Source organism: Danio rerio, chromosome 23 (assembly GCF_052040795.2).
Source record: "Danio rerio strain M-AB ecotype USA chromosome 23, GRCz13ab, whole genome shotgun sequence".
NCBI classification, from domain to species: domain Eukaryota; kingdom Metazoa; phylum Chordata; class Actinopteri; order Cypriniformes; family Danionidae; genus Danio; species Danio rerio.
In genome coordinates, this window is record NC_141043.1 from 31887889 (window position 1) to 31913013 (window position 25125).

The 25125-nt window shown below is 35.6% G+C and overlaps 1 protein-coding gene across 7 annotated transcripts in view; it reads left to right on the forward strand.

The window, feature by feature from the left end:
• The window catches only part of pex14 (peroxisomal biogenesis factor 14), a 121077-nt gene that overhangs the window by 76737 nt on the left and 19215 nt on the right, over positions 1 to 25125 (forward strand). For 6 of the 7 annotated variants that reach the window (XR_015523717.1, XR_015523718.1, XR_015523719.1 and 3 more), the window contains 4 exons: positions 1393 to 1512; positions 10704 to 10789; positions 17134 to 17236; positions 24878 to 24975. Coding sequence is in view for 4 of the 7 variants with exons in the window: in XM_087307306.1 (XP_087163432.1) it covers positions 1393 to 1512; positions 10704 to 10789; positions 17134 to 17236; positions 24878 to 24975 (407 nt within the window). In the remaining 3 variants the exon portion in view is untranslated. Of the gene's footprint in view, positions 1 to 1392; positions 1582 to 10631; positions 10790 to 17133; positions 17237 to 24877; positions 24976 to 25125 lie in introns of all 7 variants that reach the window. The other variant, XM_087307309.1, reaches the window with a different exon arrangement.

The window sequence follows — 25125 nt, forward strand, 5'->3', positions numbered from 1 at the left end:
TACCTTCAGCAATGTTAAAGTTTTAAAATCAATAACACTATGTGAATCTTACAGTATTGTCTCTTTTCTATAATACCCAGCTGACTGTATTCTATCTCACCTTTTATATTGTAGATCAGTGTGACCCTGCTTTAAGATAGATTTGAAGTGATCTATTGTAATTTATATTACCCCTGGCATAATTTTTGTTTCTCTTTTTGTTTTGCTTTGTTCTGTTTTCTTTTTGTTGTTATAGGATTAATACTTTTTCTGTGTAGTTTTTTTACTCTTATTGAACATTCCAATAAAAAAAAATCAAGAAAATTATGTGGTACAACAAATATATTTTTACAAACATATTTGATGAAGTAATAAAAGAAAAACTCAACGATGGTGTTATCGAGACTCGGAAAAAGGAAAAAGTTATGCGAGACTGATAACTGTAGCCAGAAGAGAGAACAACTTCAAATTTACTGTAATGTTCATTGACACTGCAGTCGTAATACGTTTTTTGTTATTTGATGCAAGGATGATATAATACATACATAAATACATATCAATATACCGTTGAAGTCAGAATTATTTGCCCCTCTTTGATTTTTTTCATATTTTCCAAATGATGTTTAACAGAGCAAGGACATTTTCACAGTATTTTTGATAATATTTTTTCTTCTGGAGAAAGTCTTATTTGTTTTTTTGGACAAGAATAAAAGCAGTTTTTAATTTTTTAAACATCAATTTAAGGACAAAATCATTAGCCCCTTTAGGCATTTTTTTTTTCCGTAATCTACAGAACAAACCATCATGATACAATAACTTGCCTAACTTCCCTAACCTGCCTAGTTAGCCTAATTAACCTAGTTAAGCCTTTAAATGTCACTTTAAGCTGTATAGAAGTGTCTTGAACAATATCTGGTAAAGTATTATTTACTGCCATCATGGCAAAGATAAAATAAATCAGTTATTAGAAATTAGTTATTAAAACTATTATGTTTAGAAATGTGTTGAAAAAATCTCTCTTAAACAGAAAATGGGGAAAACAAACAGCGGGGCTAATAATTCTGACTTCAACTGTACATACGTTAAAAAAAAATGGGATTTAAGATGCTGATGACCATTAAACATGTCAATAGTCTTATGAAAAGTGTTCATACAATATTACTATGAACGAATAGTAGTTTGAAAGGGGATCGTTAGACAAGCAACCTGTTCAAACTGCTGAAACAAACACCAAACATTTTTCGAACTATTATCAAACCATTTATTCTTTAATTTCACTTGATGCTGTTTATTTTACCATGCCATTCACTTGATATGAATTAACATTATTAGATAAAGGAAAAAGAAACTAGTTTTATTACTGAATAAATCAGGTTTTGTTATCAAAAATGTGTTTGTGTTTTCCTCATACAGGTCTTACTGACGAGGAGGTTGATCTGGCCATCCAGCGGTCCGGTAATACGGATGAGCCACTAGCTCTTGCAGTTCCGGGACCCATGCACTTTGCTCACCCTGTTCCTCTGGCCCCGCACAGTGAGTATCACCGCAATCCCTTTTGCTAGCATAGGTCTACCCTATAACCCCTCCACCCATTCTCCCGCTGTATGTTTTTGCGGCTTTAAACATGTCTAGTCTAGTAGATTTTCTCAACCAAATGGTGCATGACTATATTAAATGAGTCCCCCATCGAAAACATCTCCTCTGTGCTCCCGTAATCCCGTTTAAACCTTCACCCATACATCAATTCAAAACAGGCCAACTGTGTGGAATATTTTTTTACAAGCGTCCTAACATAACTATTATCTCAAGCAAGTGGTTTTGAAAGGAAGAGAGCGGTGGATGGCGTCCCATTTGCGTAGGCACATAATTAATTCCGGCACGGCCTTGCGATATGATGTCCACACTACGCGTTACGGCGATCTCTGGTTGGTTGGCCTGCCGAGGGCCTTTCTGCAGCCTGTATCTTTATTACCTCCATGGGTTATGAGCTCCAGGCCGGCCGCTGATTTACCAATCCTGAATGAAGTTCGCATAATGCTTAACCTGTATGACAATGATTCCAGATGTATTCCACCCTCATTTATTGCCACCCCGTCCTTGACTCCCCGCCATCTCATGTTTTGTAATGAAAGTGATGTTGATGGGATGGCCGTGTAGTTAGGCTACAGCATGACTAGAGTGGGGGTTTTATATCAAAACGGCGATGAGAGAATGGCATAATGAGGGGAGAGCGAGAAGATCTTCGCGGGGGTCAGCTTGGGAAGAGGGGGTCCCTCTCTTTGATGTCCTTGTTATGGGGACGATGCATCGGGACCCGCATCCATCTCTGTCGGAGTAATGGATACTCTGATCTCTATTTTCAAGCAGCAGAAGGACAGTAGGGCCTTTTCTGAACCCAATAAATTTGAGCGGAGATTGGAAAAAAGGGGAATGGAGGCCATGCTCACACCTTAAGTGACCAAATAAAAAGCAGGAGTGGACAGGGGAGGGGCTAGCCATGTGGAAGAAGGAACGCCGTTCGGACCTGGAGTAGGCGACCGGTCAGGGCCATTGGAGCAGCTCAAGGACTCGTCCAGACTGATAACACACCCGTCCTGCATGCCATGCTCTCGCAAGGACACTGCAGTTAATGTGCTGTTTACCGTTTATACAGATAGCCAAGATGTTGTCAGAAGTTGGAAGTTTTGGGAAGTTGCAGGTTTGCTGGTGTTTTTGATGTGCTTGCAAGCGTGGAATGTCACCTTCATTCAGTAGAACTGAGCATCAATCTTCAGACAGATTTGATCTAGTGAGTGACAAGGCACTGATTCTTGAGTACTGGGAGAAGAAAGGTTACACAAGTTTATGTACTAACGAGTTATTTTGTCAAAATCTGTTAAACATGTTCAGAGGTTTTCATCGATGTTTTCAACTGCAGCTCCTCCATTTTTTTTACAAATAAATTAATAAAGCTGATTTCAATTTTTTTATATCTTAGCCTGCAGAAATATAATTTTAAAAGATATATATATATATATATATATATATATATATATATATATATATATATATATATATATATATATATATATATATATATATATATATATATCTTGTCAAATGTATTTTATTCTGATAAATAAAACAGTAACTGTAAGCATTAAAGTAGTTACTTTGTTATTATGAAGGTTGTTTGCAATCACATGCTTCTGTTTACATGGGGAATTCAGATGGAGGGCAGAAAGTAATAAACTGAATGGGAGACATATTGTAGAGAAAAGTCTGTATTTTTGGGATTTGTACCGTATTTCAAGGGAGATATAAATAGAAAATAACCACATATGTTGGGCATGATCCTTATATCATGAAGAGGGCCGACTTTTCGACTGAACTAAAATATATTTGCCTGTCATCGAGGCGGTAGATACTGTAAGCTATCATGAAAACATACTATAGTGTTTTAAAGCTTACTATAGATAATTACTTGAATGAAACTGTCATAGTAGTTATATTGTTGCTGTGTTACATTAGTAATAAACAAATTATCTAATAGGTATCAATTTTCTATAATCATCACAATGCATTATAGTTTACACTAATGTTACAGCATTATTACAGATCAGTTTACTATGCTACAGTATTCTATAGTATTCATCAACAAAGAGTTATACACATTACACACTTCACTAGGGGGGTCAAAAACATGTTTATTAAAAATTACTACAGTTTCTTCGAATAATGTTTTATCTTCCAGACAGCATGAAATAACAGATGAAAGCTTACAAAAGCGTGGACGCATAACTTAAGTCTACATTATTATTATTTTTGTTTTAAGTGGTGAAAAGTGCTCCACAATAATAGCTATTTGTCACAAGGGTTGCATTTCTTTTTTTGTTCGGTCTATGAGCTTACCATCAACAAACATTCACCGCTGCTGCGCATCTTGATGTTAACGTTATAGTTGACTATTCTGCAAAAACGCCAGTAAAGACATGGATTATTGCAAAACAAGAAGGACATTTTATTACAACGATTACATGGCAGGGTATGTTATTTATGTTCTTCTAGATTTTGTCTTCTAGATTTTTTCTTCTAGAAGTTGTAGTGGTGTATCTGATTTTTATGTAACACATTAACATAACACACTTAGCTAGGCCTGTATTTAATCTTTATTAATGCAGTCAAATGATTTATCGCTTTCCAAAAAGTTTGTACATGTGGATTCGCTGAAAAAAAATCTTTTTTACACGCCACCTTTTCTTTCTTGAGCTTTCACCTTTTTGAGCAAAAACTTTTAAAACTCTAAAAAAGCTGTTCAGCATTTCTCATTTTAGCTGATTTAAACAATTAGAAACAACATAAAACAGAAACATTTTGATCTGATCGCAAATCTTTTGTAGAATCACTTCCTGTCCTCTATCTGAATTTTGCGTGTCATCAATGTCATGTGAAAACAACTATTATATATTTTCTCTTATTGTTTACATTGAGTATTCATTTTATGAACACAATTTTTTATTTTTATTTGTTGCATGCATCTTATGACATCTCATCTTTGACCAATATGTATATATAATTCTATATGAAAAATGTATGATTATTGCATGTCTGAGATGATAAAATTATTAGCCCTCTTGTGTAATTTTGAATTTATTTTCAAATAATGCTGTTTAATTAGAGGGTATTTTTCCACAGTATTTTCTATTATATATTTCATCTTTATTTTATTTAATTTTTTTTTATTTTGCTTGAAATAAAAAATATAAAAACAATTAAAACTGCTAAGACCAATATTTTTAGCCTAAAGAAATTGTAGTAGTTTTTTTCAGTTGACTACAAAACAAATCACTGTTGTCCAATGACTTGCCTAATTCATCAAATTAAGTCTTTAAATAGCACTTTTGGCTGAATATTAGTGTCTTGCAAAATATTTGTAAAATATTATGTACTGTAATCATGACCAAGACAAAATAAATGAGGTGTTATAAATTAGTTATTAAAACAGTTATGTTTAAAAGCGTTTTTAAACAAATCTCTCCATTAAACAGCATTTAGGGAGTGTTTTTTTTCATTATTATTTGTGTGGGTGTGTGTAAAAATCATGGTCACATTGTTTCAATTTTTTCATGCAACTTAAACAATTTTACTTATTTATTTCAAAATGAAAATAAAATGTATTTTTATATATAAATATGTATAATTGTAGTGCAGTTTGTTTCCTAATGGCAGGTAACGTGTTTTGTCGTACAGTATATCTCAATGATCAGTGGCACGTTTTATGTGCTTGTCCTTAACAGACCTCTAACGTAATTAGATAAAAACTGCTTGTTCAGCTACGCTTTGTCTGTTTAACAAAAAATGAAAAAGTGGTATTGCTTTGCTAGTCTATTAGAGAGCCTGTCTATTTGTATTCAGTAGAGCAGATTCAAACAAATTACAGTAACACACCTGTTCCGCAGACCTCGCTATGTTACAAAATGGAGCATTTTGTATCTGACATGTTGACCTGCCAGAGCCAGGCTTGCTTTAATTACTTCTCTGTTTGGTGTGCCGTTAAACATTTGCATGATAATTTCTCCCTCCTTTCTGTTGGCAGAGCCTTGCCAGATTGCCTCAGTGTGAACTGAAACGGCTGCTCCTGCTTTTACAAGCTGGTTAAAATGTAACTTAAAGCTGATTCGGGCTTTTTTTTTTTTTTTTTTTTTAACAATTTCTCAAATCCACAATTACAACTACTTATAAGCGATTGATAAACTGATTCTGTGAAAATGTTTGTTTATTTAATGCTCCTGACACAGCAGTATTGGTTCAACCAAAATGAAAATTCAATTTACATTTACCAACCCTTTACTTGTTTCAAACCATTATAAGTTTTTTTTCTTCTGTTAAACACAAAAGAAGATATTTTGAAGAAAGCTGAAAACCTGTAGCCGTTGACTTCTCTAGTATTTGTTTTTTCTACTATGGAAGTCAATGGTTAATAGTTTTCAGCGTTCTTCACAATATCTTTTATTGTGATCAACAACATTTTTTGTGTTAAACTGTCCCTTTAAGCCCAAGGTGTACCTGTTTTTCATGTATTTTCAAGGGTTAGTTTACCCTAAAAGAAAAATTCTGTAATTGAATTAATTAATTTCTCACTCTCATGTCATTACAATCTCCTGAGACAAAAAGATATTTTAAATGGTTTCTGAGAGCTCTCCCCATAAACACCAACGATCCCAAGATGTTCAAAGTCCAGAAAAGGAACCAAAAACATGCCATGTGGCTTCAGTGGTTTAACTGTAATATGAAGCTCCAAAAACACTTTTGTGTTAAAAAAAAAAAAACTGTAAAAATGGCTTAGTTCACGTACAGTATATGTCTTCCGAGTCAGGGTGCACATTTACTTTTTCAATATTTGCATGTTGCGTTGCTGTTTCTAATGTTTCAATACAGTGTAATGACCGTAGTAAATGCATACCTTGACGAGAAAGAGAAGTAAAAGTTGAACAAGGTTTTTTCAATATCTTTTTGGTACACAAAATGGTTCATTGAGCTTTGTATAATTACAGTAAAACCACTGAAGTCACATGGAATATTAAAAAAAATATAATATTTTTTGGTTTCGTTTCTAAACTTTGAAAATCTCAGGATGGGCCTATTTTCGTCTCTCCGCTACAGCATCATAATTTGTGTTCTGATGATGAATAAAGAGCTCGGGGATGGAAATTATGTGATGATTATTAATTAATAACATAATTTTTAGTTTTGGATCAAAATAAGATTAGATTCGATGTTATAAGAAAGAAGTTTTAGTTTTTGCTGTAATATGCAGTTACGGGAGCTAGAGAGTGCTTTATATACATAATAACCAATGCACAGTAGATAGATTGATTTATGCTGTTTGTTTGCACTGAAGAGGGAGGACATGTGTGTTTTATTGTTTATCAAGCTGTTATTTGCTTGCATTTATCCAGTATGCTGCAAGCAAAATAAAAATATGTAAATGTTTGATTCTGATATTTGAAAATGCAATTCTATTCTCACTTGAATTGATTCTTAGCTTAGTTTTTAACAGCAGATGGCACTGTATGCTTTACAAAAAGTCATACTCTCCTTGCATCTTATTCCTTACAAACACCACTTTAACCTAAAATAATAAAATTAGCAAAGGTCTACAAATTATACATTTAAAAAATGTTCTTAGCTGTTCATAGTTGAGCTGTTTACATTAATCTCATGACATAAAAGGCAACTTATGGAACAATTTCATAATTGCAAGCAGAATGCACAAGCTTTATTTCGAGAACATTTCAGTGTGTGGTTAATAACTAGCGAGTATCAACTGCTGTTAAACACAAGCTCAGAATCAATTCAAAAGAGAATAGTGATGCATTTAAAAATCTTAGAATCCATCCAGAATCGATTTCTCAAATTTTATTTGCCACAACTATTCTAAACAATCTTCTTGCACAGACCAATCATTTGATTTCATAAGATTTTTTTGTATTTTCATAAGCCACATGTATTAATTTTGCTTTGCCTGGTAGCCATTTGAGCAGAGTTACAAGAGCCACGGTTTTAGCTTTTTTTTATTGTTATGCTACCACTCAAGAAAAAAAATTGCTACATTTCGGTTAACCTGAGGGTCTGAAAATTAACTTTTAACATTTTTGGCTCAAGTACAGTATCCCTTTAATGGTTTTTTAGAAATTTCCCCTATTGTGTAACTGTTAAATTTCTTTAAACTAAGTAATTCAGCGTTGGATGTTTCATACTGTTTCTGATCATATCACTCTAAAAATTGACTTGCTTGTTAACTGACATTAATAGTTCAATTATTTTCACAGCTATTTACGTTACAGCAATCATCTCTGTCTCCGAACGAAAAGCGTTTTCTCACTTTTTGAATCTGCACTGAGCTGTTTTTCATCTTCTGTCGGGTCAACTGTTTCTCTCCGAGAATGAGTGTGAGGGTGAGGAGGCGCTGTTTGATGTGGGCTTTCATTTCCTGATAGTACCTGATAGTACTGTTCTTATATGGTGTTCATACTCCACCGCTAGTGAGCACTTGTGCAAGGCCTGAGCAGAAACAGTTGGAGAGATCTTTACAACGATTCTCATTTACATTTTTTCAACATCACAGCAACCTTGTTTTCCTTCTCAAGTGTTGTAAGCAAGAGTTTCCGTTGTACTCTTGTCATACCTGATGAAATTGCCTATATTTTGTTTTACAGTAATGTGGTAGTTAATCTAAAAGTTCAGATCTAGTTTATGATTCCACAGCCACGTGTAATCAGAATGTTTTTGGTTTTCTGTTGTCTTCCTTCTAGGAACAAGAAACACACATTCATATAGGTATAGACGTACTGAGTGTTAGAGTGGTTTGACGTGAATGATAAAGCAGTGAGACATAAAAGTTCAGTATGTCATGGAGTATTTCTTAACAAAGATGTAGTTTTTTTACATAATGTTTTTTAACATTATAATCATATTTTAAAAATTCACAACTATAAAAATATATAAATATGCATTTTTTAACTAAATGTTGTATTTGTCTTCATAATTTTTAAATACGTTTTGGCATAATTAAGCCCTCAGGATGGTTTTTGTTTTACTCTTGTCAAACTGTCAAAATCCATAAAATTTGTTGTTTGTTTTCCCAAATATTATTTTATTACATTAACATAAACAAGAATGCAGTTCACATGTGTTTGAGCCTTGATATACAGAGTAAACAGTGCATCCGGAAAGTATTCATAGCACTTCACTTTTTTTCACATTTGTTTATGTTACAGCCTTATTCCAAAATGGATTCAATTCATTTATTTCCCCAAAATTCCACACACAATACCCCATAATCACAATATGAAAAAAGCTAAAAAATCACATGTATATCAGTATTCACAGCCTTTCATGTGAAGCTCTAAATAGAGCTCAGGTTCATTCTGTTTCCACTGATCATTCTTGAGATGTTTCAGCAGCTTAATTGAAGTTCACCTGTGGTAAATTCAGTTGATTGGACATGATTTAAAAAGATATACACCTGTCTAAATAAGGTCCCAGGGTTGACAGTGCCTGCCAAAGCACAAACCGAGCATAAAGACAAGGGAATAGTCTGAAAAAAATTCTGCTTCTCTGAAAGTTCTATTGAGCACAGTGGCCTCCATCATCTGTAAGTGGAAGATGTTTGGAACCACCAGGACTCTTTCTAGAGCTGGCTGGCCATCTAAGCTGAGTGATCGAGGGAGAAGGGCCTAAGTCAAGGAAGGTGATCAATAACTCGATGGTCACTCTGTCTGAGCTCCAGCGTTCTACTGTGGAGAGAGGAGAACCTTACAGATGGACAACCATCTGTGCAGCAATCCACCAATCAGGCCTGTATGGTAGAGTGGCTAGACGGAAGCCTCTCCCACCTGGAATTTGCCAAAAGGTATCTGAAGGACTCTCAGACCATAAGAAACTAAATTCTCTGGTCTGATGAGACTAAAATTAAACTATTTGGAGTGAATGCCAGGTGTTATGTTTGGAGAAAACCAGGCACTGCTCATCATCAGGCTAATACCATCCCTACAGTGAAGCATGATGGTGGCAGCAGCATCATGCTGTGGGGATGCTTTTCAGCTGCAGGAACTGGAAGACCAGTCAGGAAAGAAGGAAAGATGAATGCAGGGATGGACAGAGAAATCCTGAATGAAAACCTGCTTTAGACATCAGACTGGGGCGATGGTTTATCTTCCAGCAGGACAATGAACAAAAGCAAACCGCTAAAATGTCAATGGTGTGGCATCACAACAATTTGGTGAATATTGAGTGGCCCAGGCAGGGCCCAGACTAAAATCCTATTGAACATCTCTGGAGAGATCTGAAAATGGCTGTACACCGTTGTTTCCTATCCAACCTGATAGAGCTTGAGAGGTACTGCAAAGAGGAATGGGCAAAAATTCCCAAAGACAGGTGTGCCAAGCTTGTAGCATCATATTCAAAAAGACTTGAGGCAGTAATTGCTGCCAAAGGTGCATCAACAAAGTATTGAGCAAAGGCTGTGAATACTTATGTACGTGTGATTCTTCAGGGTTTTTTTTTTTTTTTATAAATTTGCAACAATTTTAAAAAAATCTAATTATCATTATGAGCTATTGTGTGTAGAATTTTTGAGGAAATAAATTAATTTAATCCATTTTGGAATAAAACTGTAACAAACAAATGTAGAAAAAAGTGAAGCACTCGGAATACTTTCCAGTTGCACTGTATACTCTCAACGGTCTGTTGTAAGTTGTATGAAAGTTTTTGAGTGATTATGGAATTAAACCAATGTTTTTTTTTTATGTGATTGTGTAGAAATTAATGTGATAATTATTTTCTTGAAATAAGTTAAAAATGTAATATAAAAGGTATATTATGTACATTAAAGTGATGCATTTCTTTTAGTTTATTTTAAGTAACAAAAGCCACTTTACATTTATCGTTTTAGTTTAGTTAATTATAATACCCTGTTAATCAGTGTTGACATGATCTTCATTACCAGCAACTTCTTAAGCAAAAAAACAAAACAAAACAGAAGCAAAAAAAATTACAAATTAATGAGTTGCTGAGACATTCTGCTTGTGTTGCAAAATGTGGCCATTGTATACAGTACACTGCAATTCTATACATCACATTCATGTCAAAGTAAATATGGCATCTACCAGAAGGTCTACTGCAGCTTCTTTCCTGAGGGTTTAGCTAATAGATGGGTTTGTTGTGTGTGTGTGTCTCTGCAGGTCCCTCAGGTTACAGATGGAGAGACTACAGTGCCCTGGCTGTCATCCTGGCAGGAATAGCCTTTGGCTTCCATCATCTCTACCGGGTATGTGTTTTTAAAACTGCCACCAGTTGCCTGTTTCTCAAAACATGTTCATTATTCGGAGAACTCAATCTTTTCATAGTATTTGTACCTTTGAGTGAGTTTTTACGTTGATGTTGAGCGATTGAGTACCTTGATCCAGTGTGGCCAATGTCACCAGAATGAGCTCATCTCAGCCTCTAGATCTTTTCTTTGTTTTCCTTTCCGGAAAAACCCAACTGCAATATATTTGTCGTATCAGCACACAATTTCTTACATGGGCATGGGTGGATGCGTGGGCCGTCAGTACGAGTAAGGGAGAGACCCTGCTTTTGCAAACCCACACTGCCCGCAGTGGCATGTGGACTCCATTACTGCACTTTATAAGAGATAGAAAATGGAGCAAAATTTACAATGACATCATATGGAAGTCCCATGATGTCATAATTAGGAACGCATGTTATCTTCCTAAGCTTTCGTCAGCACTCGGCCACTTCAGTCGATCTATAATGCCGCTCTCCGTCTCCAGTAGCCCACGTGACTGCTCTTATTAAAATAGGGAGCCAAACGGTGTCGTTTTAACAGAAAATAGTCACATTTTCCTTTGATAGGAGTTCTTGTACTACTATTTGAAACTGCTTTTTTAAGATTGGGACATCAACTTCTGTTTTCACTCATATATACTGGTGCTTGCTCAGAAAGGTGTTACTTTTACTATTGATCTTAGTAATACTAGCACATACTGTAACTCACCTTGAATCACTTTTGCCTCTAAACTTTTGCTGTCTGAAAACAGTTAGCTGTTTTATTTTATTTCATAAATCTATAAATTTTATTTTATAAATTTATATATATTTTATTTGTAAATCTACTTTTTTCTAGCAAGCATGCATGGAAATGATCAAAAGTCACAGTACAGTCTTTACATTGTTAAAAGTAAAATATCTTATAATGAAATATTATATATTGATTTTAATATGAATATATATTGATATATTATAATGATTACAAATTATAATGATTTCAGAAGGTTCACTTGACTAAATTTAGTAACATTTTAAAATGTCAGTATAGAAACCGTTTCATATGCAGTAAAAAAATGTATATTGAGTTACACTTATGTTGAATATTGTAGTAGAGTGGTCTCTCGCTGTAACGCGGTTCACTTTTCGCGGCCTCGCTGTTTCGCGTATCGTGCAATTTCACGTGTTTTTTTTTCTACAGTGCTTTGTGTGCGTCCTGATCAGCGCATTGTGTTCTGCGTCCTGACTGGCTGTTGACCAATGTCAATCAATCTCCTCTGTGCCGTGTCTCCTGTACAGTACAGAATGTATTCAGCTTGCCAAATTTACATAAACCTTCAATCACTAGCAGCGTGCTGAAGATGCTAATCGTCGCACAAAAAGTTCTAGACTTGCTAAAGGAAAGTAGACGTTTACGTGGCTGTAGGGTGCCATTACGGAATAAATAAATGTTCAAATGGTTTTGATCTTTAATTACATTCTATAACACTGCACTTATTTTTTTTTACTTTTCAAATGTATAAACGAGAGAAAAGTATGAAATGTTAATGCGTGTCTGAGAAAAGCGTATAAAGTGTGTAGTAAGGGGTCTTACAGCATTAAAACATCTATAATAATTTAATTGTATAAAATAATGCTGACTACCTCACAGATTTCATCCTATTGCGGGTTATTTTTAGAACGTAACTCCCATGAATTATGAGGGACCACTGAGTTTCTAAATATTATTGGTTTGCTGAGCTGTGTGAAAATTTGCAAGATTAGAAATACGATTTTCCCAAACTGTAATGGCTGCTCAAAATTCAGCTTTCTAAATAAATTGCATTTTAAAGTATATCAATACAGAAACATTTGGTCTGGCCCTTTGTTGACTTGGACCTAGATATATTCAAGAATGAATGAATGATTGAATGAATGATTGAATGAATGAATGAATGAATGAATGAATGAATGAGTAATTTATTCATTCAATGAGTCAATGAATATATGAATTAATGAATAAATCAATAAAGGAATGAATAAATGAGTGAATCAGTGAATGAATCAATCAAGCAATCAATGGATCAATGAATCTATTTATGAATAAATGAATCAGCAAAGAAATGAATCAATCAGTGAATGAATGAATGAATCTATGAATGAATCAGTGAATTAATTAATAAGTTAATTATTAAACCAATGAATGAATCAATGAATGAATAAATCAATCTATCAATAAATCAATCAGTGAATCTATAAATGAATGAATCAATGAATGAATGAATCAGTAAATAAATTAATGAATAAATGAATCGGTAAATTAATTAACGAATCAATAAATTAATCACTAAATGCATGGATTAATCAACAAATCTATAAATGAATGAATGAATTAAATAATGAACGAATGAATTGGTGAATGAATTAATGAATAATTGAATTATTCAATTAATGAATGGATCAATCAATAAATATATTAATTATTGAATGAATCAATGAACAAACTAATGAAACAATGAATGAATGAATTGGTGAATGAATTAATGAATAATTGAGTTAGTCAATCAATCAATGAATGGATCAACCAATGAATCAAACAATGAACCAATGAAAGGAGTCAACGAAGGAATAAATGAATGAATCATTTAATCAATCAATCAATAAAGTCACTCCTGGTGTGAATGTAAAAGTAAAGTATCACACACATTAAAAATGCTAAATTGGGTTTATAATTACTCTCATTAAAGGGATATAAAATTGTAAAAATCTGAAACCTGATCATCATTTACTCACTCTTCACTTGATCCAAACTTTTTCTTACTGTGGATGTCAACGGCTAGTAATTTCCACATTCTTCAAAAGATTATCTTTTGTGCTCAGCAGAAAAAAAATAAGCATAAAAAGTTTTTGAACCACTTGAGGGGGAGTAAATACTTGAGTAAACCATTTTTGGGTAAACTATCCACTCCTTTTTCTTTTTAGTCCTCTGTGTTTCATACAAACAAACACGCACACAATTTGTGGTCCTCCAGTCCCCCGCGTGCATCTCTGCTGTTCATAGGATCTGTGCCCGTGGCTGGAGGTCCAGTTCCCTGTTGCGAAGCTCTCGCTGCTGTCATGTCAGAGGACCGTCTCACCGGTGCCACCATATGCCCCGTCCTCCTCCTCCTCTACCTTATTTATGCTATAATAGAGCACATTGTAAACAGAGCTCACAGCAGCTCGCTTATTAACTACCCCAGTGTTGACACTCATTCTGATTTTTTCAACTTAAAAGTGTTTATTACTTACGCCGGTGTCAACAACGCTTGTGCTGCTGTGAAAACCTGTTAAGGCCAACTGTTTTCCAGACGGAGAGCCTGCGCATGCACATTACGCTTTAAAGCACCCAGCTATTCACCAAATGCCGTGTTAATCTTCTTGTCTATGTGCTGTTTGTTTGTTGAGAGCAACAAATCGACGTGCACGTTCGGAAATAAAACAACGACTGCGTGAGGAGCTCATGGAAGCGTCAGCCGTGTGACCTTTGGTTCTTATTCTCGGTGTTTGGAGATGTTGTTCTACGAGGCTTAAATCCTGACAAGCAATTGTCCTCAGAAGGTGACATGTTTAAATGGAGAAGCCAGCCTGTGGGCTAAAAGACTTAATGATGTTGAACCCAGAGTCATGCCCCGATGCTTAATTCTCGGCCTCAGTGTCAGCCATTGAGGCAAATTGCTGTGGATGAAGTGAGAAAACCACAAGACTTTTGAGAGGGATTAAAAAAAAATAATAATGAAAGGTCTTGTTTTTTTCAGCATGAATGCAGGCCTATTAATTGTAATTCATATAATGATGTTTTATCTGCTGTTGCCAAACTCAGTGCCGAACTCGATACTGTGAAATCAAGCATCAAGCATAAACAATAGTACCGTATAAAATTCATTAATTTTTTCCCCTCCTTGTTTAATATATTGTGTTGATGTACTGTAATCTATATAAAAACATGCTGTGCTTATCTAGCCCGTCATAAATGTAGCTTCAATATTAAATTACTTCATTTACTTCCAGAGAAAAAGCCATTTGAATCTCTGATTCAGACTTCTAGGACTTTTTTTGTGGTAAAAAGTGATGTAATGATTCACCTGATGCTGTGATACGATACGATTCATGATACTAATATCAAAATACATGATTTTGTCATGATTTTCAACAACTTTTCTCTTTTAGTCTGAAAAACATCTTTACATTTTGGCTATGAAAACACTGATACGCCGTGTGATCTCCACAACATTAGCACTCGTCGGAGCAAGCGGAGATGCCAATCCCCTGGTCCGCGTGGTTTGGCCTATTAATAGCTTTTTGCGTGTAAACGTCTGTCACAGTAGTTTTTCACTATGCTGCATCATATTTATTGTTCTGTTAGTGTAAGTAAACGTCTTTTTGCAGTATTTGCACACAGTTTGTGTTTGTCTGTGGCACCTCACCGGTGTCATTTTAAACTACCGCCCCACCTCTTGCTCGAAAGTTTGCGCCTGTAAACACAGCGTCATCTTCTGTTCAAAAAATGTATTGCAATTCTTTCAACATTTCTACTGGTTTGAATCGTCACGTATTTTAACCGATTTCCAACCTGCTCATGGTGAATCATTACATCTCTAGCGGTAAATGTTCGCTGTAACGTTTTTGCTTATAATTAAAATAAAACATTTAAATAGAAAAATTAAATAAATTACATTTGAATTTAGTGTGAAATTTGTTCTGTAAAAATGTATTTGCTCAATATTCTTTCCCCTAATTGTGATTGTTCAAAAACCCTTGTTATTGTTTCAGAAAAATACTGAATCTAAAAATGATACGCAATAGTTCCTTTATTCATTAAGGATGTATTTAAAGGGGCTCTAAAACATTACAGTAATAACATGTTACCAAAGATTTCTGTTGCAAATGAACGCTGCTCTTATAATCTTTTTAGAGTCCTGAAAAAATGAATTAGGATTTCCACAAAATATTAATCAGGTTGAAGCTTGAGATTTTGACAGTTTATGCACAATTAAATGCTAAAAAAAGAACTCGTTTAAGTAAAAAGAAATGTTGTATTCAACTTTTTATGTAAATACGTGTAAAAAAAAATGTTTAAACTGACAAGTCTTACAAATCCATGCAGAATTTAAACTTCAGTGATGTAAAGAACTAGCAATATCACATGAGTATTATGACATGATACATTATAAAACCAAACAGATCTCTTGAGAGTATCTGAGCCATGGTTGTAAAGGCTCTGCCTTCTGTAAAGGGGCAGAAAACTGCAGCTCATTTGCATTTAAAGGAACACACACACAATAGCAAAATGGGCATCTTTAGCAAGCTACTCTATTCACCTTATTCTCTGCCGACGAACAGGCGCTGCCATTTGAATCTTTTTGGCTTGAGACTTCCGGTCTCATTCACTTCCATTCATATTTTGACATTAAAAACTGCTCTTTACGCTGCTTGATGTTGCAATTTGATATTTTCTTATTTTATTATTCTTCTTGGTCTGTATAGTCATGCAAACATTTGTTTGTAGAGCAAGTAGTTTGACCGTTTTCTGCCGTTTATTATTCCTAGTCATTTCTCCCATAGGCGACTGAATCGGAAGTTCTAAGACAATCGCGAAAACAGGCGCACTTCCGCATTTTAGAATAAAGTCAATAAGAAATCTTCTTTCTAGGGCCTTCTGAGACTTGTATTACCTCTTGTAAAAAGGTGCAAAATAGGTCCTGTCAATTAATATTTCATAACAATTTTTGATCCAAAGCATAAAAAATTCCTCTCTTTAGATGAGCACACAAAGCTGTATGAATTTGTGTTAATTAAACATTTATTAACATACAGAGTAACTATTACTGTATGCCTGAAAAATAAGATGTATGAATTATCATTTGAATAACTTATTAATCATTTACTTACTCATTCTGAAGGTTCCTAAAAACAGCAAGCTATTCTTAAATAACTGGTTTGTGAATAATGCAGTACTTAATTTAGTAATGAAAAATTCATCATTAACAAAGAATGAAAATACCATCTTTAAGCACATTATACATGTGCTTATAAGTCAAGAATACAGCATTTGTAGCTGTATTTAAAAACTGCTTACTAATGGCTATCAATGTAGAATTCATGCTGAACAATTACCTGTAATATAGCTCTTAAAAATTGAAATATCGTCTTTTATAGGTCATAGCAAGGTCAGATTAGGGGTTTTTGTTTAGTTTTTGTTTAAGCACGCTAACGCTAGTAGATAGCCTTTTGTCTGTATGGTGACATGAGTGAGTCCGAGTTCACAGGCTTGTTTTTCCTGTTCCTGAGAGGAATTCTAATAACGTGCCGTGTTTTTAATTGCAGAAATACATCCTTCCCCTCATTATGGGCAGCAAAGAGGACAAGAAGCATCTGCAGCGGATCGAGAGCAACATCGCGGATATGAGTGGCACGCTGACACAGACAGGTGAAGATTAATATCTTCATCACTTTTTCCTCCTTAACATTTTCCTTCATTTATCTGTCGCCAAAATCTGCTCACATTTTACAAATGACGGTCCTGTCATTTTGCTTTAATTTGAAATTGCTTGTTTACTGTCAGCTCAGCTTCAATTAATTACGTTTCGCTGAAAAGCTCTTAACCTCAGAATATTAATGAGGGGAAGAGGAATGACAGCGTTTCTCTTTCTTTTTTTTTTCTTCTTGCCTTCTTAACTGCGTGGCAAGAAAGTTCATTTTAATTTCGGCGTGGTGGTGTGGCTCCCCGGTTGGGCCCGGAGCGCGCTGGTGATTAAGTGTGCGATGACAGGTGCGTCTCCCGCCTTGGACAGGTGAGGAATCTCAGCTCGGCTGTCAGAGAGGGATGCCTCTCCTCCTCCTCCCCCTCTCTTTACCCACTACGCAGCCGGTGTAATTAAACATCCCGGCAACCATGAAAGCGGGACACTTCCCGAAGAAACTTTGGCTCGTTAGTGACTTGCAGCTGGGTGTCGTCTTCTGTGTAAATGACAATTCACAAAGAAGAAGACACTCTTATGTTTTGTTTTTATCATTGTAAAGAAACAATACAAGATGACTCCTGCAGCTTAGTATATTAGAGCTTTCATATTCCTGCTTTTGTTCTTAAGGGTTGTTCTTTACTGTCTGAATTTCTTTCTTTTGTAGACAAATGTAGAAAAAAAATGTGTCAAGATATTTGAGTTATCAGTTTTTTTTTTTGTAAAGTTTATAAAGTTAAAGGGATAGTTCATCCAAAAAAGAAAATTATGTTGTTCCAAATCTGTTTGAGTTTCTTTCTTTTGTTGAACACAAAAAGAACATATTCAGAATCAAACTAGAAACCTGAAACTACAGACTTGTATAGTATTTGTTGTTTTTTTCCTACTATGGAAGTCAATAGTTACGTTTTTAGCTTTCTTCAATATATATATATATATATATATATATATAGTGCAGTGGCGCCGTAGGTAGTGCTGTCGCCTCTCAGCAAGGTCGCTGGGTCGCTGGTTCGAACCTCAGCTCAATTGACGTTTCTGTGTGAAGTTTGCATGTTTTCCCTGCGTTCGCGTGGGTTTCCTCCGGGTGCTCTGGTTTTCCCCACAGTCCAAAGACATCCGGCACAGCTTAATTAGGTAAGCTAATTAGCTTAATGGGTAAGGAAATTGTCCGTAGTGGATGAGTGTGTGTGTGGATGTTTCCCTTCCCAGGAATGGGTTGCGACTGGAAGGGCATCCGCTGTGTAAATACGTAGTGGATAAGTTGGCGATTCATTCCGCTGTGGCGACCCCAGATTAATAAAGGGACTAAGCCGACAAGAAAATGAAATGAAATGAAATGTTTTTTTTTTTTGTTTTTTTTTTACCATACTTCACGATATGTCTCAATGCAAGTTTGCGGCAGGATGGGCATCCGCCAGATAAAACATATGCCAGAGTAATTGGTGGTTCATTCCACTGTGGCGGCCCCTGATAAATCAGGGACTAAGTCCAAAGAAAGTTAATGAGGGCATATGGATGCATTTGTATTAAAAATAACCAAATGATATCAATATTAAAGTATTTATTATTTATATTTTTTTTTATCAGAGGCTTTAAAACATTTTAAAATAATTTAATGCATTTAATCATCATAACAATTTTTAAAAAATCATAATTTATTAGTAATATTAGTTATTTTTTGTTGTTATGTAAATTAAAGTCCTTTTACTGTATTGTTTTTTATACCTCTGCATATCATCACTTTATTACCTTATTTTTTTTATTTAACTTTACTTTTTTAATATTCAATTTTTTATTCAAAGTTTTTACTCTGAAAAGAATGCAAAAGTGAATGACTCAGTGCTGTTTAAAAATAAAGATAAATACAATCTGACCACAGGTGGTTCTTCCCAGTCTGGCTCAATACCATGTAAACATTTAAATTTGGAAAATTGTTTCTATAGAACACACGGTCTGTAAAGGCGAAACAGTACATGCAAAACAGGCACTCATGACTTAAAATAGATAAAAGACCAGTTGTCATGTATGAAATGGACGTACCCCAAGTATGCTTGCTGTTTAGCTTTATTAATCTTGGCATTATAAAATCATGGAAATAAACTGGATGTACAGCAATAACTTCAGATCTCAGTCTAGTTTTCAGTTACGCATGTAATATTGTTTTCATTATCTTATATGCCCCAAATTTGCTTATTTTGATCTCCTGGATAAAGGCGAGTGATTTCAGTCAGCTCTGTCTCTGCATTACATTGGCCAGCTTCAGGATTGGGGAGGGTTACCGAAAGGCCAGGTCGATTGTTGAGCCATTGCGTGCAAGCTTGATGTGGGTTTCTTTATCTGATTATCAAATGAGCCTCTTCATTGCCATTTTGGTTCATATATGCAAAAAATCCCTCCTTTGTGTTACGCAGCTCGTCTGGCCCTCATTTTGTTTGGATTTTAGCAGGATTTCTGTTTTGTTTAGCGTCGCATTCAGATTCAGATGATAAGAGTATTTATATTGTTCCTGGCTGAAGCTGCTTTTCATATTTCCCTTGTGAAACACTTGTCCCTGACAGTCTTTTTTTTTTTTCCCACCCCTCCTTTCTCCTGGAAGTGCTGTACCTACCCCCAGTCACTCAGTCAGTCACGCCGTTGATCTAATTTGCTGTGGCTGCAGTAGCCAAGTTGCTATTGTAGTTAATGACTGTTTCAGTTAACAGTTTGGGAGAGGGTTGCAATTACGGAGTGAGTTTCCCCCTCTTCTCACAACGTGAGTAATAGCAAGTGACTGCCGCTCTTGCCAATTGCCCGCACTCCTTTGTTAAAGTTCATGTATTTCTCTAGTGCCAAGTGCGCTGGAGTGATGTATTCCTTTGAATGTGGCTCCATTACTCCTACAGCCTTTGAGTGTAGGCCTTGACTCCCATTATGATTTCCCAACAACTTTCCACACGCAATTAATGAACAGGTCTTGGAAGCACTTCATCGCACGCGCGCTAACGCTTGTGCTTGCCGTAATGGAATTGCGCTTGCCGCTTGCTCTCTTTGTCTGCGGAGAGCATATTGGTGACCAGCTGGCCAATAAAGGGCTCAGTCAGGTCCGGACATATGCAGTGTACATTATATAGAGGTATTTACTGAATAATTTACGCTATACACACTGTCTGCCTCTTCACAGCAGCAGCTGCGAAGCCACTTGCAGGATCTCAAATTCGCCCAATTGTTTTCTCCAAAGAGAAGGTTTGTGGAAATGCGAGCCACGCTGAATGGAGGCATTATTTTGCGTGTTTTGAGTATGAAGCGAATGTTTGGTGCAGTTGCTGCTCGTGTGTAATATCACAGGAATTGCTGTTGACATAAGCTGTGGTGACATTTGCTTTATAGACCTTTAGGCTATGTTATTCAAATGACTTTACCAAGGAAACAATGCTCTGAAAGGGTTGGAAGGGTTAGGAGATGTTGCCTGAAGGATTCAAACAATTTATGGCACCAAGGATACCTTCTAACAATATGTTTTTACAGAATATTCGAGTTCCTAATAGTGAATTCCACTTTTAGTCATCCACAATTGCATATAAAACAAAATTATTATAATTGATTAAGTTATTCTTTTTGTAAAGGGTTCATTTATTGCATATTTTACTAATTTTCTGTGTGGTTTGCAGATTTTTGTATTATAGGTTTGTCTGAGGACCTCCATCCATCATAGCTTTTAAAGCACACATGACTAGGTGTGATGCGACTGTATGAACCAAGTTCAAATGTGCATTCAACGATCTGTAACGGGCAAAACAGCAGTGACACATAATAAAAACACTGTTACTCACACTTATGGATGGGTATGTTGATCCAGCATAATAGGCCCTGCATCTTTTATGTTTAGTATTTTCTGAAAAGCCTGTGTCAAGGATTGTCTTTCTTAAGAAAACACATCCACAGTAAAATAAGGCGAACAAACCAACACTGTTTTATTGACACAATATTACAGCATGTCTATACATCAAAATAAGTGGAACGATGCAAATAGAGACATCAGAGCCCACTGGTTATTCTTTCAACACTGAATGCCACACGACAGTAAACTTATGCTCTATTTCTGAGTAATCTGAGCACTTTTACTAATTCTGTCATGGATTTTTAACAGTTGCTGTGTTGTGCTCATTTTAGACAGGGTGACTGATGAATTGTGATTTGCTGGTCTGGTTTATTTCTTCAACTTTGCACTGCACATTGTCTCATCTTATTCCTCTGAGGTATCCATATGTTCTACAATATGCGATATGGCAAAAATGCAACCTTGATCATTTTTTTCATATTGACTAATACCGATTAGGGCTTCAGTGTGTGTTCGCAATAGTTACATCGCAAGATATGCAATGTTGAGCTAGGATTATAGATGAACAGACACCACAGGTCAAAACACATAAGATTTGTGGAGACTTTAAGCATAATAGAGTGAAAGTTAATCATGTGCATGTGTTTTTAGGGCCTGTGGCTATGTAAGCATTTTAAGATAGTTCAAAGCCTTTTAATAGAGCAAAAAGTTTGATAAAGATTTTATTGATTGCTTTAAATGACGAAGACCATGCATTGATAATTTACATTGGATTATTCCATTTCTGAAACCGCATACGGTTAGACTCTCAGCAGAAACTTTAATATTTGCTCCATTGTGTTTATGACAGTATTTTGTGTATTATATGTATATAATAAATTACATAAAAATACATTTATATTTCACTCCCCTATAAAATCATCCCAATCATATAAAGTCTCTGCAAAAAATATTAAAGTCAGCCAGTGAAATTATATATATATATATATATATATATATATATATATATATATATATATATATATATATATATATATATATATATATATATATTGCAGAGAAAAAATATTGCAATGTCAAATTTTTCCAATATTGTACAGCACTAATAACGATATATTTCGATATAAGTTGTTAATGCTTCCAGCTTTAAAAGAGTTTCCCAACAATGACTGAAGCCACAAAGATTAAGCAATTCATTATATAACATTTTAAAACATTGTTTATTAACAAAAATGGTTTACATATTACTCCGATTCAGATTTTCTATAATATACAATATAAAATATAATAACTGTCTTTGATATTATAAATACAGTACACAAACAAAAATACTCATTGCATTTTCTAAAAATAAACATTCATTCATTCATTCATTTTCTTTTCGGCTTAGACCCTTTATTAATTCGGGGTCGCCACAGCGGAATGAACCACCAACTTATCCAGCACATTTTTACGCAGCGGATGCCCTTCCAGCCGCAACCCATCTCTGGGAAACATCCACACTCTCATTTATACATACACTACGGACAATTTAGCCTATCCAATTCACCTGTACCACATGTCTTTGGACTGTGGTGGAAACCAGAGCACCTGGAGGAAACCCATGCGAAAGCAGGTAGAACATGCAAACTCCACACAGAAATGCCAACTGAGCCGAGGCTCGATCCAGCGACCCAGCGACCTTCTTGCTGTGAGGCGACAGCACTACCTACTGCGCCACTGCCTCGCCCTTAAAATAAACAATTACAGAATTATTTTGAAATAAATATTTGACTTAAAATGGTAAAAATATTCATCGTTAAAATAAACAACAGTTAACAGCTAATACTGCTGTCAGGAAAGTCGAATCGAGCTTGCTAATATCACCCTGCAGCCCAAGATCGGTTACTGAAGCTCACTGAAGCTAAGCAGGGCTGAGCCTAGTCAGTGCCTGGATGGGAGAAAACCAGATGGAAAAACTAGGTTGCTGTTGCAAGTGGTGTTAGTGAGGCCCGCTGATAGCCTAATTTCCTCCATCTGCCCTTAACCATCATGGCCTCCAAATCATCCACCGAATTGGCTCCGTCATTGTCTCTCTACTCTATCTATAGCTGGTGTGTCGTGAGCGATGTACTTTGGCTGCCGTCACATCATTTAAGTAGATGCTGCACACTGGGGGTGGAGTGTGGAGACCCTCTTTCATGATTGTGAAGCGCTTTGGGTGTATGACCATACACAATAAATGCGCTATATAAATACACATTACTTACTTACTGCTAAACTGCAGTACTGGGTGACGTAACATATCTCTAATATCAATACAATTACAGATTCTTGTTGTTGCATTTGCCTGCTGTGTGATTGGCTCTTTGCATTGATCAATATGGAGTAAAAATGTCCATAGCTTATCATCATTATCGACATGAGTTTTATTGCGATTGATATGATATAGTTTTTCAGCCCAGCCCTAGTTCTACAACACTGTAAAAAAACATTCTCTCAACTAACATCAATCAAACTGACTAAAAAAAATTAGGTTAAAATTTGTATAATTAAAAAAATATATAGTTTGATTACATTTTAAAAATAGGTCTAAGTAACACAAAAACATTTGTTGTCATGTCTTTTGTTATATATATTTTTTATGTGTACATGAGAGAACGGTGATAAAGAGGCAGTGATAAAGAAGTATGAGTTCAATCTTCTGCAGAGATGCTATTTTGTCACTGAGATTTTCACTAAAAACAAGAACATTCAGAGTTTGGAAACTGACAGAATGTTTTTTTATAGTGCAGCATGTGTCAGAATATAAAGAAAAGTGTATTTCTCAATTCATGACAACTTTAAAATGCGTTTTTCAGAGACAGGTTAATAAATGGGATTTTAAATCTCTTGTTAATACTAACACAGACATCAGAAAGGAACAGTTTGTACCGTCATTATTATTCAGTAAGAAAAACAGTTTGGCATTTCTTAGTCTGTAAGTAGTCACCTAATGAGACAGACAAAGGCTGTAAGAGAAAGAAACATGTAACAGCTCTTAAGCAGAGAGTGGAAAGGCTGTTCCTATGAAAGGAGAGCCCTGGAACAGTGCGCCGGAGAGCCAACAGTCGGCAGCTAATAATATCTGCTGATGTTAATCCAATTAGAGTTGATTTAACACTTTACAGAGCATGATTTATAGAGGCGTTTATTGGTTTTCTGTAACATAATCAGTTTGGAAACTTAATGCATTGTTTGGGAATGCATGTGTGACTGGAAACAGGGGGAGAGCAACTTGTGCTCTGGGTTATTTGAAATGATACCCCCATTAATAACACCAACTCTGGCCCTGCTAGGGCTGTTTTTCTTGGGCTTTCTCTAATCCTCGGGACCAGCACAATCTGACAATAATTCAATCTTCAGAGAGGGAGGAAAATGAGCTGTATTTAGTAAGATTAGTGAGGACAGAAGCGTCTAGCCCTCCTGCCTCCCAAATGAGCGGCTTTTTTTCCATCTTGTTGATTGTTTGGAGAGTTTGATAGAGCCGGCGTTTCAAAGCCATGCTAATGGAGGTTAAGAGACCCTGATTTGATATAAGAGCAGACCTAGGTGATTAATCTTCTACAAATAGAGGTGTCTTATATTACTGATTGAGCTAAAGGCTAAATCAAAGAGAAAACCGCTGCGTGTTGATCGTCGGTAATGCTCTCAGACAAACAGATGTGTCCGTTCGCACTGCGTATGGACTCGAGCTGCTGCTTTTCTTGCTTGTGAACTTCTGGTAACTGTTTTGGGTGTAGTCTTACCTTCATTTGTGTGTTTTTGGATGCAGTCACCCAGCTGCAGATGACCCTGGCTTCGGTGCAGGAGCTGCTGGTCCAACAACAGAAGAAAATACAGGAGCTGACACAAGAGCTGGCTAACTCACAGGTACGCACACACACATTTGCCACAATGGACACATTGATGAAAATTCTGTCATTAAATACTCGTTCCATGTCGTTTCAAACCAATTTTTTTTTTTTTTTGGAACATTATATTTTTTTGGGTTTTTAGATTTTTCATACACACACATACTGT